Source organism: Aquarana catesbeiana, linkage group LG02 (assembly GCF_042186555.1).
Source record: "Aquarana catesbeiana isolate 2022-GZ linkage group LG02, ASM4218655v1, whole genome shotgun sequence".
Classification (NCBI taxonomy): domain Eukaryota; kingdom Metazoa; phylum Chordata; class Amphibia; order Anura; family Ranidae; genus Aquarana; species Aquarana catesbeiana.
In genome coordinates, this window is record NC_133325.1 from 444,167,890 (window position 1) to 444,182,366 (window position 14,477).

General features: G+C 41.9%; 1 protein-coding gene across 3 annotated transcripts in view; it reads right to left on the reverse strand.

Annotated features, from left to right (window-relative positions):
• Nucleotides 1-13,120, reverse strand: part of LOC141128324 (lethal(3)malignant brain tumor-like protein 3) — a 116,058-nt gene extending 102,938 nt beyond the window's left edge. The window contains exons 1-2 of one of the 3 annotated variants that reach the window (XM_073615557.1): nucleotides 12,981-13,120; nucleotides 4,774-4,876 (exon numbers count right to left, since the gene is read on the reverse strand). In XM_073615557.1, the coding sequence (XP_073471658.1) occupies nucleotides 4,774-4,863 (90 nt within the window). In that variant the 5' untranslated portion in view covers nucleotides 4,864-4,876; nucleotides 12,981-13,120. Of the gene's footprint in view, nucleotides 1-4,602; nucleotides 4,877-12,498; nucleotides 12,936-12,980 lie in introns of those variants that run through there. The other 2 variants (XM_073615559.1, XM_073615558.1) reach the window with 2 other exon arrangements.
• Between the last annotated feature and the right edge of the window lie 1,357 nt (nucleotides 13,121-14,477).

Sequence of the window (14,477 nt, forward strand, 5' to 3'; positions counted from 1 at the left end):
GCCTCTAGCCCTGCCCCCCCCCCCCCCCCTTGGGCCTAAACGTCCCTTCAAAACAAATTATTGGTGAACATCGATAAGACCCCAAGGTTTCCAGCTAAAATTATACTAAAATATTTCCCTACATGTTACTTTTGCATAGGAGCATTGACGGACATGTTGTTAGATGTGGGCCACGTTATGACACCAGACGTGCATTCCATATGCAATCTGGTGGTTATATGGGTACAAACTGATGTACACTGTATACATTTTTAATCTACTTTATGTTTTCATATTTATAATTCTGCATAATAATATTTTAATAGTAAGATTTTTTTGTATGATCTTGGTAGCAAGTTCTAGGTTGCTGTACTATAAGGGCCTGTTCGCACCAGAACTCAGTGCAGGAAACCCGCGTTCTGTGCACGTTTCCTGTTCCTGTGCAATTCCTGGTGTGAACCAGCCCTAGAAGTAATATGCGACATTGAAAATGTACTCAAAGAGGGCAAAGACCTTGAATATAGAGACTACACAAATATTGCAACTGGGATTCTCCCTTTACTCCCATCATGAATCTCTACAGGCCAAGTGGGCTTTTTCCCAGGCAGTAAGGCATGGGACAATGCCCTCAGGCCCCTCTCCAATACATGTGGCCAAAAACCCTAAGGCCCCTTTCACACGATCGGGCCGTTCAGGTCCGCCTGTCAGTTTTGACGGCGGACCTGAACGGGCGCTCCATGTTAGCCTATGAAGCGATGGATGTCAGCGGAGACATGTCCGCTGACATCCGACCCCATCCGATCCGCTAAAAGCAGACGGATGGCCCTACGTCCAGATCCGTCACTGGAGGATCGGATCAGGTGAGATCTGACGAAAACGGACATGCTGTCCGTTTTCATCCGATCCCTCCATAGGCAGCAGCGCCACCTGACAAGCCCCTCCCCGCTCAGTGAGCAGAGAGGGACCTGTCATCCACCGGCTCAGCGGAGTTCAATGGAGAGATCTCCCGCTGAGCCGCCTCGTGTGAATGAGGCCTAAGGCTGACAATGCATGGATCAAAATTCTGCCTGTTCAGCAGAAACCGGCTGAATTTTGATCCAGGTGTGGCCACTATGGTTGAACAGAAGTCAATCTATCAATCCACTTTTGTTTAAACACCCTGTCAGTATTTTTTTGCTTCATCGGTGCCGCAGGCAATAGACTGCTGCGCTTCTCTGTGTATTACAACAGCAAGTAAATCTCTCCACTGTCAGAATACAAAGACAGTGCGGGGGGCTCGGATTACCCCATCGAATGTGTGGTTGGCGAAATCAGCTCAGTTTTTTTTGGTCAACTCATAAGCTGGGAAAAAAAAAAGAACTGACTCATGTATGACCAGCCTAGGTCTCTAGTTACTTCTGTCAGCTGATGCAGAAAAAGCTAGAGTGCCTATGAAAATGGGACTTTGTCACAACCTTTTCCAACTATATAATGGCACCTCTCAGGAATGCCCTTTGTTCCCCACTCCTGCTTGTCTTTTCCCTAGAAAACCTCCTAGCCACAACTCGCCTAAGCCCCAATATCCAGGCGAACATAGAATAGCTGCATGAGCAGATATCTCGTTCTATGTAAGGGAACCCTGTGTCTTCCTGCCAGTAATTCTCCAGGAACTTAAACAATATGGGGAACTTTCCATCCTCAAAGTACATTTGACTAAATCTAAAATACTAAATATTACTGTTCCTTATTCCGAACAGGCCAGTATTAGCCCTCTCTTTTCTCTTTGTGTAGCAATCCAAAAGCCTACGCTACCTGGGCATCACATTAACACAACCACTCTACCTGATCTGGATCACCATAACTTTATACACTTGCGCAATAGAGTCAAATCTCTCCTGAACATATTTTCAATAAGATCTTTAAAAATTATATTAAGCGGATAATCCTATAAATAAAGAATTGCGCTAGGTGCATAAATGGTGAAAAATGAACGAATCAATAATAAACAACAAAATAACCGTGATATGAGTCCTGCTGCTGGACACTACAACCCCGATATAAGACAAAAAAATGTATGGATAATACACAGTGCAGTGCTGGACATAAATCTAGATGAATAATTATACCAAATAGTGATAATAATACCAACAATAAAAGTGACAATATGCTGATAAAATGCTGTGAGCAATCTATAATAATAATAATAATAATAATAATAATAATAATAATGAGCCACCAATGTGTAAACACTCATCAGTGGAAAAAATGTGCTCTTAAAAACTAAAATATAATCTGAAACAATATTGAAAATAAAAAAATAGTCCTAAAATATCCAAAGAAGGTGTGAGATAAAGAGTGCAGGATCACGATCCAATAATCCACTCGATAGTGCCGCCCACCACCGGGAAAAAAAATGGAGGCTTACCAGAAAGCCTGCGACCGCCCTTATTCAGGGGGTCAAAAACGGCTTAGTAGATCACTGTTGATATCCTATTGGAACTGCAGCCGATGTCCATCTGACCTCCTTCAATGATGGCTTCTCAGCAACAGCAGGAGACACTCAGGAGAGAATAGTGGTCCCAGGATGGTTCATGCAGCAAACATTCCAAATTCCAAATCATAAAAAAGGAGAGGGGACTCCAATAGTGCAGAGAACCAAGTTCCATTTATTTAAAAAAGGCAGATAAAATAGCAGATACACTGCATAGGATCGCATATACAATGCCAATGAAAAACCAGCAGGGAAACAGCAAAAAGACTCCACCGCCGTTTGAATTAAAAACGCGCATGCGCAATGCGAGTTCACGTTGTGACCCAGGAGGAGACTCCTGAGTGTCTCCTGCTGTTGCTGAGAAGCCATCATTGAAGGAAGTCTGCAGTTCCAATAGGATATCAACAGTGATCTACTAAGCCTGTTTTGACCCCCCTGAATAAGGGCGGTCGCAGGCTTTCTGGTAAGCTTCCATTTTTTTCCCAGTGGTGGGCGGCACTATCGAGTGGATTATTGGATCGTGATCCTGCACTCTTTATCTCACACCTTCTTTGGATATTTTTGGACTTTATTTTTTTATTTTCAATATTGTTTCAGATTATATTTTAGGTTTTAAGAGCACATTTTTTCCATTGATGAGTGTTTACACATTGGTGGCTCATTATTATTATTATAGATTGCTCACAGCATTTTATCAGCATATTGTCACTTTTATTGTTGTTATTATTTTTCACTGGTATTATTATCACTATTTGGTATAATTATTCATCTAGATTTATGTCCAGCGCTGCACTGTTCATTATCCAAGAGGATAATCCTGCAAAGCCCTCTTTATATTTTAGATGATACCAATTATTTTTGTTCTATTAAAAATGTAATGCAAGTTGTGGCACATGAAGAAATTTGGACACACCTTTAAAGCTAACCTGTTAGGTTATAAAAAAAAATCTTGCTAAACTCTCTTGCTCTAAAACTTTTCCACAAAAGAAAAGCTTTTATACTCACCTATCTGAAGTCCTGTGTCTTCTTTCCTCTCTCCGTCACTGCACTACAGACTCTGTAAGGCTCTTCTGCCTTCAAAACTATCAGACGTGCCTGATGGTGTGTCCCCTGCTGCGTGCCATGGTTCCATCCTCCAACCCCTATGTCACTGCTTAGTCCTGTACTATCCTAGGGGTTGCATGATGAAATCACAGCACACAGCGGGGTACACAGATATTTGAGACTTCTTTAGGTGTTGAATGCCAAAGAGTGTTAAGGAGGCTGCAACTAAAAGAGGGCAGGAGATATGGACTGCTAGAGAGGTGACCATTACTAGCTCTTCTCCTGCAGAGAACCTTTAGCAGGATTTATTTTGTGACCTGACAAGGTGAATTTAAACCTGATGAGACATTCAAAATGTTATATAAAAAGTGGAGGCCTAGTTAGCGTTTAGCATTTCCCACCTCTGATGGTTTCAGGCAGGAGACAGGTCAGCCTCCATGGGACCCCAACCTGACAATAAGCTGACATTACTGAGCTGACAGAGAAAGAATACATATTTAGTTTAGGAGTACGTTTAGATCATTTTGGACTAAAAACTGCCTTTAAAATGTAAATTTGTAATTATGATTTTCTATAAAAATATAATCGTTTTATTTTTCACATTAAAGTGTTTTTAAACCCCAGTTTTTTGTTTTTTTTTTGGAAAATAACAAACATATTATACTTGCCTGCTCTGTGCAATAGTATTGCACAGAGTGACCCCAAACCTCCTCTTCTGGGGTCCCCTCCAGGTTCCTCCTCTTCTCAGTGCACCACCTTAGGAAGCAGCTTCCTATGGGGGTGCACCTGCAGGCTTGATCCCAAGCTGGGCTATGTGCATCACACAGTGCGACTCAGCCCCAATCCCTGCTCTTAGCTCAGCAATTCTTGAAAGAGGTTTTTATCTGTGACCAGGTATTGGCAGTAGATCCATAAACCACATTTATTACGTGGGATATCATCTGTGACATTGGGTTTGATCCTGGCCCATGTCTTGTTATGATTATTAAATATTTATAATGTAGTAAGTTCAGGTGTTCCTAGTTTCACTAATATACCAAAAAATGTATGTGACATAAAAAAATAAAATAAACCACAACAACAAAAAACACAGGAACAGCTCCTATTACCGGTCATAAGCAGCTTGGTTTTGAATAGTATGTCAACTTGAGAGACATTTCGCATTTCTGCTCATGGCTGAGACAGTTCCACAAATCCCATCATATGACCATATGTGAGACAGTTTTAATTTTTTTTTTTCAAATGTTCACTGCAGAGCTATGTTATGGCATAACGTGTACCCGTATTTCACTTCCAGGAAGAGTCGCAACACCGTTGCTCCAGTCCAGTGCATTCATAAGGTCAAAGTCTGCAGCAGGTCCTTGAGACATTTCCCGTTAACACCTGGAAATACAAAAAACAATATATAAGCAAATACATATTATTGTTCTATATTTTAAATTTTTGGGTTGATCATATATATATATATATATTTTTGAATATTTAAATGTAATGTTGTTAACAGCCAAAGGACACAGGGACATTTAAGGACTGTTCAGCCAGTCTTGCTAGGCGTCATGAGCCTGTAACTGCCATGCCCCCAACTTAATTTCTCTCAATCTCTGCACACTGGGTTTGATTTACTAAAACTTGAGAGTGCAAAATCTGGTGCAGCTGTTCATGGTAGTCAATCGACTTCTAACTTCAGCTTGTTCAATTAAGCTTTGGCAAAAAAAAAAAAAAAAACCTGGAAGCCGATTGGTTTCTATGCAGAGCTGCACCAGATTTTGCACTCCCAATTTTAGTAAATCAACCCCACAGTGTGGGATGTAGATACAAAGAGTCCCCTGTGCCAGTACTTGTGTGTAGCCCAAGGTGCTGAACCACTATCAGAATCCCAGGTCTTATTTCTTCACTACCTATGGAGCATTAGTGGCACTTGATAGAATACTGTATGCCGTTGTGTGATATAATTAGCTGTTCTGTGATATAATATGCTGCTGCAGTGTTCTAGAAATACTGCTGGCTAACTAAATGTTTTTCATTTGTTGGGTGATACTACAATGGGATATGCTAAAGTGGTGTGATAGGTGTGGGAGACCTGCCTTTTAAAGTGACAGTAGCGGGGTTCATCATTGAAGCTTCCCAAGGGTTTGGAGGAAGACGGTACATTGGAGTATTTATATGCAGAAGCTGCCTCTTAAATTGATATTAGACCTCATATTGCAGTAGTGAGGTCCATCACTGAAAGTGAGCGTACATCAATAATTACACATGGAGGTGGGACTTGGGATACTCACTGAAAGTGGTTTATTTCCCCACAAATAGAGCTTTCTTTTGGTGGTATTTAATCAACTCTGCGATTTTGAAAAAAAAACACAATATTTTTTACTTTTTGCTATAATAAATATCCCAATTCTTTTTTTAAAAAACACATTTTTTCCTCAGTTTCGGCCGATACGTATTCTTCTACATATTTTTGGTAAAAAAAAAAAAAAAAGTAATAGCGGCGATCGCGATTTTTTTTCGTGACTGCGACATTATGGCGGACACATCGGACACTTGACACATTTTTGGGACCATTCACATTTATACAGCGATCAATGCTATAAAATTGCATTGATTACTGTGTAAATGTGACAGGCAGGGAAGGGGTTAACCACTAGGGGGACACAAGGGGTTAAATATGTTTCCTAGGGAATTATTCTAACTGTAGGGGGCGGGGACGTACAAGGGGAGGAGACCGATCAGTGTTCCGCTGTACTGGGAACACAGATCGCTCTCCTCTCACCTGACAGGACGTGGATCTGTGTGTTTACACACACAGATCCACGGTCCAGCCCGGTTAACGGGCAATCGCGAGTGCCCGGCGGCCGCGCACGCACCGGGTCCCGAGCAACGCGGCGGGCGCGCGCGCCCCCTAGGCAGCCGGGAAGCCCAGGCCGTCATATGACGTCCACCCAGGATGGGAGATCCCATCTGTGGACGTCATATTACTATGGCCGGGTAGGAAAATGGTTAAGCTTTGACAATAAGCCCCGTTCACATTGGCGCAATTTGACATGTCAAATCGTAGCCTATTGCCGTCAACTGCACGGTCCCAATCTAGTTCCTGCACTACTTTTGGCGACTTCGGTGGCAATTTCAATAGACATCTGTGCATGAACCCGCACAGATGTCTTTCATATTGTCCCCGAACTCGCACTGAAATGCGGGTTTGAAATTGTACTTGTTCAGCTAAAACCTGGAAGCCGATTGGTTTCTATGCACAGCTGCACCAGATTTTGCACTCTCCAGTTTTAGAAAATCAGCTCCATTGTTTACTATTTTATGCATGAATTGTAGCAAAATATCTTATATGCACTTCAAAAGCTTTTTAGCAACATTTCTAGGTGAATGTTCTAAGGCTTGGTTCACAAATATGTGTTTTCCCCACAACTGCATTTGCACGTGTACAGCGGTCTATTTATTTTGAATGGGCTGCTGTATCCACTGAAAATGCAAGGAAAAGGTCCCTGCACCTTATCAGAAAATGTGGCTGCAGGGAAATGACAAAGTGCAGTGCGGTTTGCAGTGCATGGAGGTGCCAGTAGGATTAATGGTACCCCCCCCCCCCAAAACATCAATGGAGTGGCATCGCGTTTTTCACTGCGAGTGCAGGAACAGGTGCAGTCCCGCAGCGGCAACCAACTGCACAATTATGAAGCTAGTTTAATTGGCGGATATTATTACATATATTACAGTATTGCATGTAATGAATACATTTGAGTAGATAGGTGGAGCACTTCACTATAGTATCGACATAAATAAATAGAATCTGTTCACTAAAGCCTAGTACACACTACTATTTTTTTTTCGTTTAACCCAGCAGACTGAACGAAAAAAAAAAAAACCTGACAGCTCAGGAGGAGCTGCTGTACTAACTATTCAATGTTAATACAGTGATCTACCCTGCTGTTCTATTGTGTTCTGACAGAGGGATGGCGCCCTGCCAAAGCACTCTGGTCAGCGTTCTCAGCCATTGGCTGGGAGCGCTAATTGGGAGCCGATCGGCAGACCTTTTTTGGTCATGCCCCGCCGGCTTCTGTCGGACCAACTCGAGTACACACGGGCCAAATGTCGGCTGGTTTTCTATTGAACAGGCCGATGCCGCACGACATTCGGCATGTGTGTACTAGGCTTTAGTGTGAATGGACAATTTCAATGTTTACTCAGCCTAGTAAATAAGGTGGAACACTTATTTTAAATGCCCAATCATACCTGAAAATTTGTTTTTTTTTCCACTTTGTTTGCAAACAAAGTTAGTAATCCCTCTAGAGAAGGACCTTTTCGACTGATGTTTGTGCCTTCTTTTTTTCTATTGTTGTGAAGCTTTCTATACTCAGACTACCTTGTGACTGGTTCAGTGTCCTTAATTTTTGGTATATCTTTATTAATTGATTTATAAATAATCATGTGCAAGGGAAATTAAAGTGTATTTTGCCTAAAACTTTCATTTGGATAGCATGTGGAATAGTAAAAGCTCTCTGTCCCCTGCTGAAATTCTGGACAAGCAACAGAAAAGTAGAGTCACCCAAGAGGGGACGTTCTGCTCGTTTTCATCCTCCCCCCTCCAATGCCACACTGGCAGTCTTTTTTTTTTTTTTTTTTAGGTGGGGGGGGCAGGTACCTGGCGTCGACAGGTACCCACTTCCAGTCAGATGTGCTGCAGCAATCTGAACTGAAACACCCCCCCCCCCTTTTCTCTGCAGCCTTATTGGACACAGCAGAGGCCCCAGAAAACTATGGGACCGCTCAGAAAGCGCAGCGTGACTGGCGCATGCACAGTAGGAAACAGGCCATGAAGCCACAAGGCTTCACGGCCTGTTTCCCTTACTTATGATGATGGTACCTGCACCTGCAGCCGAATCAGCTCGGGTGAGGACATTGCTTGATCCCTTGACCGGTAAGTGTCCATTTATTAAAAGTCAGCAGCTACAGTATTTGTAGCTGCTGACTTATTTTTTGGGGGGGGGGGCTGGAGCTCCTCTTTAAAGTTCAATTTCAGGATTACTTTGGCTTTAAATAGTTTACTAAAGCGCCGCTAAAACTAGCGGCGCTTTACCACTAATGCTAGCACCACCCCAGTGTGAAAGTGTTTGTTACCCCAACATTTCATATTCCTGATATGTGCCTGCTGTACCATGTACTTGTATATGAAAGCATCCTGTTCTCCTGGCATTTCTTATTTTGTGTGAAAACCCTGGTGTTCCTGCTAGTCCCCTTGCTTTCCTATTAAAAAGTGATCACACTAAGCAGAAGAACACACAGTGGTAAGTTCTCCAGCTATGCTGGGAACTCTGCTGCCTGCCTGCAATGATCATATTTGTTCTGACACGCTCCCCGATGCACAGGCTTTCACTGGGAAACTCAGTGTGCTGCTGCTTCTCCTCCTCCTCCCACCAGCTCTTATGCAACTGAGAACAGAGGGAAGGTGATCGCTTATCAAAAAGGGGAAAAAATGTATTTATAATTTTTTTTTAATATATACACAAATGTTTTGCCTTTCATTTCTATTTGAAACTGAGTGGGTTGTTTTACAAGGTGATCATTTACAATCACTTTAAGGCTCCTTTCATACCTGAGCAGGGTGACTTTCAGGCATTTTAACCACTTGCCGATCGGCTCACGCCGATATACGTCGGCAAAGTGGTTTGTTCCCGTGAATCGCAGGCAGGCGCACGCTGCACAGCAGGAAACCCGATGCACGTGTGCCGGCGGGCACGATCTCTGCCAGCCACCTGCGATCGCGTGCACAAGAGCAGGAACAAGGATTTGTGTGTGTAAACACACAAATCCCTGTTCTTTCAGGGGAGAGGAGACATATTGTTTGTTCCTACTGAGTAGGAACAACAATATGTCTCCTTCCCCAGTCAGTCATATCCCCCCCGTTAGAAACACTAACTAGGGAACACATTTAACCCCTTGATCGCCCCCTAGTGTTAACCCCTTCCCTCCCAGTGACATTTCCACAGTAATCAGTGCATTTTTATAGCACTGATCGCTGTATAAATGTCATTGGTCCCAAAAATGTGTCAAAAGTGTCCAATCTGTAAACTGCAATGATGCAACTACTGCTAAAAATCGCAGATCACCGCCATTACGAATAAAAAAAATGTCATAAATCTTTCCCATAGTTTGTAGGCGCTATAACTTTTGCGCAAACCAATCAATATACACTTATTGCATTTTTTTTACCAAAAATATCTAGAAGAATATATATTGGCCTAAACTTAGGAAGAAATTTATTTTTTAAAAACATTTTGGGGATATTATAGCAAAAATGTTTTAAATATTTTTTTTCTCAAAATCGTCGCTTTTTTTTATAGCACAAAAAATAAAAAACGCAGAGGTGATCAAATACCAACAAAAGAAAACTCTATTTGTGAGAAAAAAAAAGGACGTCAATTTTGTTTGGGTACAGCGTCACACGACCGCGCAATTGTCAGTTAAAGCGACGCAGTGCCGTATCACAGCCTGGTCACAGCCTGGTTATTGAGCAGCCAAATCTCCCGGTCTGTAAGTGGTTAATTTGAGAGTTTTTGGAAGTATATTACAAGCATTTTACAGCTTTGGGCATTTTTGTTTAGCCAGTAGCTCATGTACTTTTTTGAGCGACAGTCGTTTTGCTTCAGGCGACAGAACACACAGATAAAAGACAGAGACTTCCACCGTAACAGAAAAAAAAAAGGAGTATGGTGGTCCCATCCCTGATATATAAACCAAGAAAAAAAATACCCCCTAGACAGGACTTTAAAAGACCACCAACTCAATGAAGGTACAAAAGTTTATTTGCATAAATATTAAAAGTACAAACAATTGACTAGTTGTAAAAAGACGTATAGCGTCTACAAATGCATACAATCATAACAAAAAAACCCAAAAAGAAATAGAAATATACGACACTACCAGGGTATTTACCCATCGGAGATCACTAGTGTCATTGTATATTTATATTTCTTTTTGTTTTTTTTTGTTATTATTGTTTGTATGCATTTGTAGACGCTATATGTCTTTTTACAGCTAGTCAATTGTTTGTACTTTTAATATTTATGCAAATAAACTTTTGTACCTTCATTGAGTTGGTGGTCTTTTAAAGTCTCGTCTAGGGGGTATTTTTTTCTTGGCTCAGATGTGCACAGGGGCCATTGAAATGAATGGGATTTGGCTTACTGAGTGTTTTAGAACTACATGCTTCAAGCTGAAAATTGCTCAGGTGTGAATGGGGCCCTCGGCTTCATGCACCTGCTTTTACCAGTTTGTTTGTTTTATTTCCAGTATGTAAAAGCACCTCTGTGTAAGCCTAGGTGTCCATGCACACATAGACAATTTACAGGCATACTAGTATAGAAGCATTTACAGGCAAAAAAAAAAAAGAAGAGTGAAGAGCAAAAAAAATGCTGAACGTGTCTAAATGCTAGTGCGTGAGCATTAATGCACACCAATGGCCAGAATAAATAATATTCTAGCCAATGGAATGCATGAATGCTCAAAAACACATCTAAACTCATGTGCAGTATACAGCTTTTAGCCCTGGTTCACACTGGTGCGATTTGACATGTCGCATGTCAAATCGGCAGCAATTGCTGGCAATGGCACCATCCTAATCAGTGCGATGCTGCATTTGCGGCGCCGCACCGATTTCAAAAAGTAGTTTCTGTACTCCTTTTTGCGATTTCAGGCTGCGATTTAAATTGACATCTGTGCAGAAACCTGCACAAATGTCTCCGAAATCGGGACTGACATGCAGGAGTGAAATCGTACGGCTTCATTCTCGCAGCTCAGTGTGAACCTGGGCTTAGACGTGTTTTTAAGCAGCCTTTCCTGCCAGGAGTTCTGACAATCAGAAGAACAAAGCAAACACCTTGTGTGCATGAGGCCTTAGCCTCGGTTCACACCAGAGGCGGCACGACTTGCAGGTCGCCTCACCGAGGCGACCTGCACACGACTGCCCGGGCGACTTGCAAAACGACTTCTGTATAGAAGTCTATGCAAGTCGCCCCCAAAGTCGTACAGGAAACTTTTTCTAAGTCGGAGCGACTTGAGTCGCTCCCCTTAGAACGGTTCCATAGCACAGAACGGGAGGCGACTTGTCAGGCGACTAGGTCGCCTGACAAGTCGTCCCTGTGTGAACCGAGCCTCACTCCTATCCCCCGCCAGAAATGTGAAGCTAAAGCTCAACTCAGGGCAAACAGCTAAATGTAGAATACCTAGGGGGTGATTTACTAAAGCTTGAGAGTGCAAAATCAGGTGCAGCTGTGCAGGGAAACCAATCAGTTTTCAGGTTGTATGGTCAAAGTTTAACTGAACAAGCTGAAGATAGAAGCGGATTGGCTACCACACACAGCTGCACCAGATTTTGCACTCTCCAGGTTTAGCCTGGCCATAGATGTTCAAAATTCTTGTACAAATTTCCTTTAGATTTACCGAAAACCATATAATGAGGTCAAACCTAAACAACACTTTCAATTGTATACAATTAGGCAGGCCCTTGCACTACATAGTTGAAGGTAAATCTAAAGAAAATTGGATAATGTATGACCAGCCTTAGTAAATCACCCCTCCCTGTAAATGGCGGCTGCCTTATCTGATCTGCTAAAGGATTAGTATTTCTGTTCAGCTAGTCCTGTGATCTAAACCTTTCTTCCACACACTTCAGCCAGCCTGGTGCCCCAACTTTTCTCTGCTGCCGTTAGCAACACAGCTAAAGTCAGATCCCTGCCTGCAGCCTGTGATTGGTCAGCGAAAGACCAGTAATAGACTAAGCAGGTCATCTCACTGCTCTCTCCTCCAGTCTGAAAGGTCAGTGTTAATGCAATCTATTGACCCCATGTACTGGGTTCTCAGTAAGGACTTCTGTTCAGGGACTTTACAGGACACAGAAATCAAGTCCAATTCAGATGCATACACCATTTGTAAATTAAAATATTTCTAATAGATAGTATACTGCATGCATTGTTTTTTGTTTATTTTTTTTTTATAACTACCTGCAGTTTAGCTTTAAACAGCAGTGTGTAGCAAGTATTGAAATAATTAGGAACACATCCGCGCATCTTAAAGTTTGAATAATAATAAAGTAAATGACATCTGGTAAACAGTTGTTGCAGTTCCTCTTGTGCTCGCTAGAGGGCGCGTGTCCCTACAGGTGAGAAGATGGAGCAGTAGTGGAGTTATTCCTCAGTAATGGGAATACACACACTTCCAGCGCTCATATATTCCAAGTATACAGCCCTCCTTCTCTGCACAGCCTGTCAGCTGCACCAGCACATTCCTGCTCCTCGCCTACAGGCCAGTTTTGGTTTTCTACAGCCAAGCTTCCAGAGAGTTGGCTAAGCCCGACTTTGCCATAAATCCTGTCCCCAGCCGTGACTCCAGTCATAGTTCGCCCCAGGTGTGTGTACTAGAAGCCTACTGCACTTCCCCACTACATAACAAACTCCCCTTCACTTTACACGGCATCACTTCTCACCACTCTGCCGTCCCAGAGCCGCCTCTTCCAGCATAAGATGGCGTCAAAGGGCGGCGCTATGCTTTACCCCGCCTCCTCTGCTCCTGTTACCACGGCAACCGCTCCCAAGCCGTCTTCTTCTAAATCAGCTGGCCCTCTGTGCGACCTATCAGCTTCCGGTGACGTGCCGGGGCTCGGCGCTGGCTCATAGCGCCTGTGTGCATCTTGCCCAGCTCACAAAATATACCACATTGGAGGTGCCTTTTATACCTTGCAGGAGGAACGATTTGTAAAATGCCTTGCAACTATAGATGTATTCAAAACCTTCAAAAATAAAAGGATTTGATGAAAACAGATCACCGAGCGATCTACCCAAGATAGATCTGTGCCTATCAGTATGTGCAGGCTGCCTTATCAGCATAGTATTCCAAGATACATGCAATCGACTTCTCCCACAATGACTAATCACTATAGCCGCCAATTCATGTCACCATTAGCCCCCAAACCAGCCTTTACTTTTCTTCAAATACAATTCTCTAAGTTACAATTTCCTTTCCTTTTCTTTTCTTTTCTTTTCTTCTTTCTTTTCTTTCTTCTCTTTCCTTCTTTCTTCTCTTTCTTTTCTTTTCTTTCTTCTCGTTCCTTCTTTCATTTCTTTCTTCTCTTTCCTTCTTTTCTTATCTTTCTACTCCTTCTCTTTTCTTCTTTCCCTCTTTCTTCTCTTTCCTTCCGTTATTTCTTTCTTCTTTCCTTCTTTCTTCTCTTTCCTTCTTTCTTCTCTTTCCTTCTTTCTTCTCTTTCTTTTCTTTTCTTTCTTCTCTTTCCTTCTTTCTTTTCTTTCGTTTCTTTCTTCTCTTTTCTTCTTTCTTCTCTTTCCTTCTTTCTTCTATTTCTTCTCTTTTCTTCTTTCTTCTCTTTCCTTCTTTCTTTTCTTTCGTCTCTTTCCTTCTTTCTTTTCTTTTCTTTTCTTTCTTCTGTTTCCTTCTTTCTTCTGTTTCCTTCTTTCATTTCTTTCGTTTCTTTCGTTTCTTTCTTTTCTTTCTTCTCTTTCCTTCTTTTCTTTCTTCTTTTTCTCTTTCTTCTCTTTTCTTCTTTCTTCTCTTTCTTCTCTTTCCTTCTTCCATTTCTTTCTTCTTTCCTTCTTTCTTCTCTTTCCTTCTTTCTTCTCTTTTCTTCTTTCCCTCTTTCTTCTCTTTCCTTCTTTCTTTTCTTTCTTCTTTCCTTCTTTCTTCTCTTTCCTTCTTTATTCTCTTTCGTCACTTTTCTTCTTTCTTCTCTTTTTTCTCTTTCCTTCTTTCCTTTCTTTCTTCTCTTTCCTTCTTTTCTTTTTCTTTTCTTTCTTCTTTCCTTCTTTCTTCTCTTTCCTTCTTTCTTTTCATTCTTATCTTTCCATCTTTCTTTTCTTCTCTTTCCTTCTTTCTTCTCTTTCCTTCTTTCTTTTTTTTCTTTTCTTTCTTCTCTTTCCTTCTTTTCTTTTTACTCTTTCTTCTCTTTCCCTCTTTCCTTCCGTTATTTCTT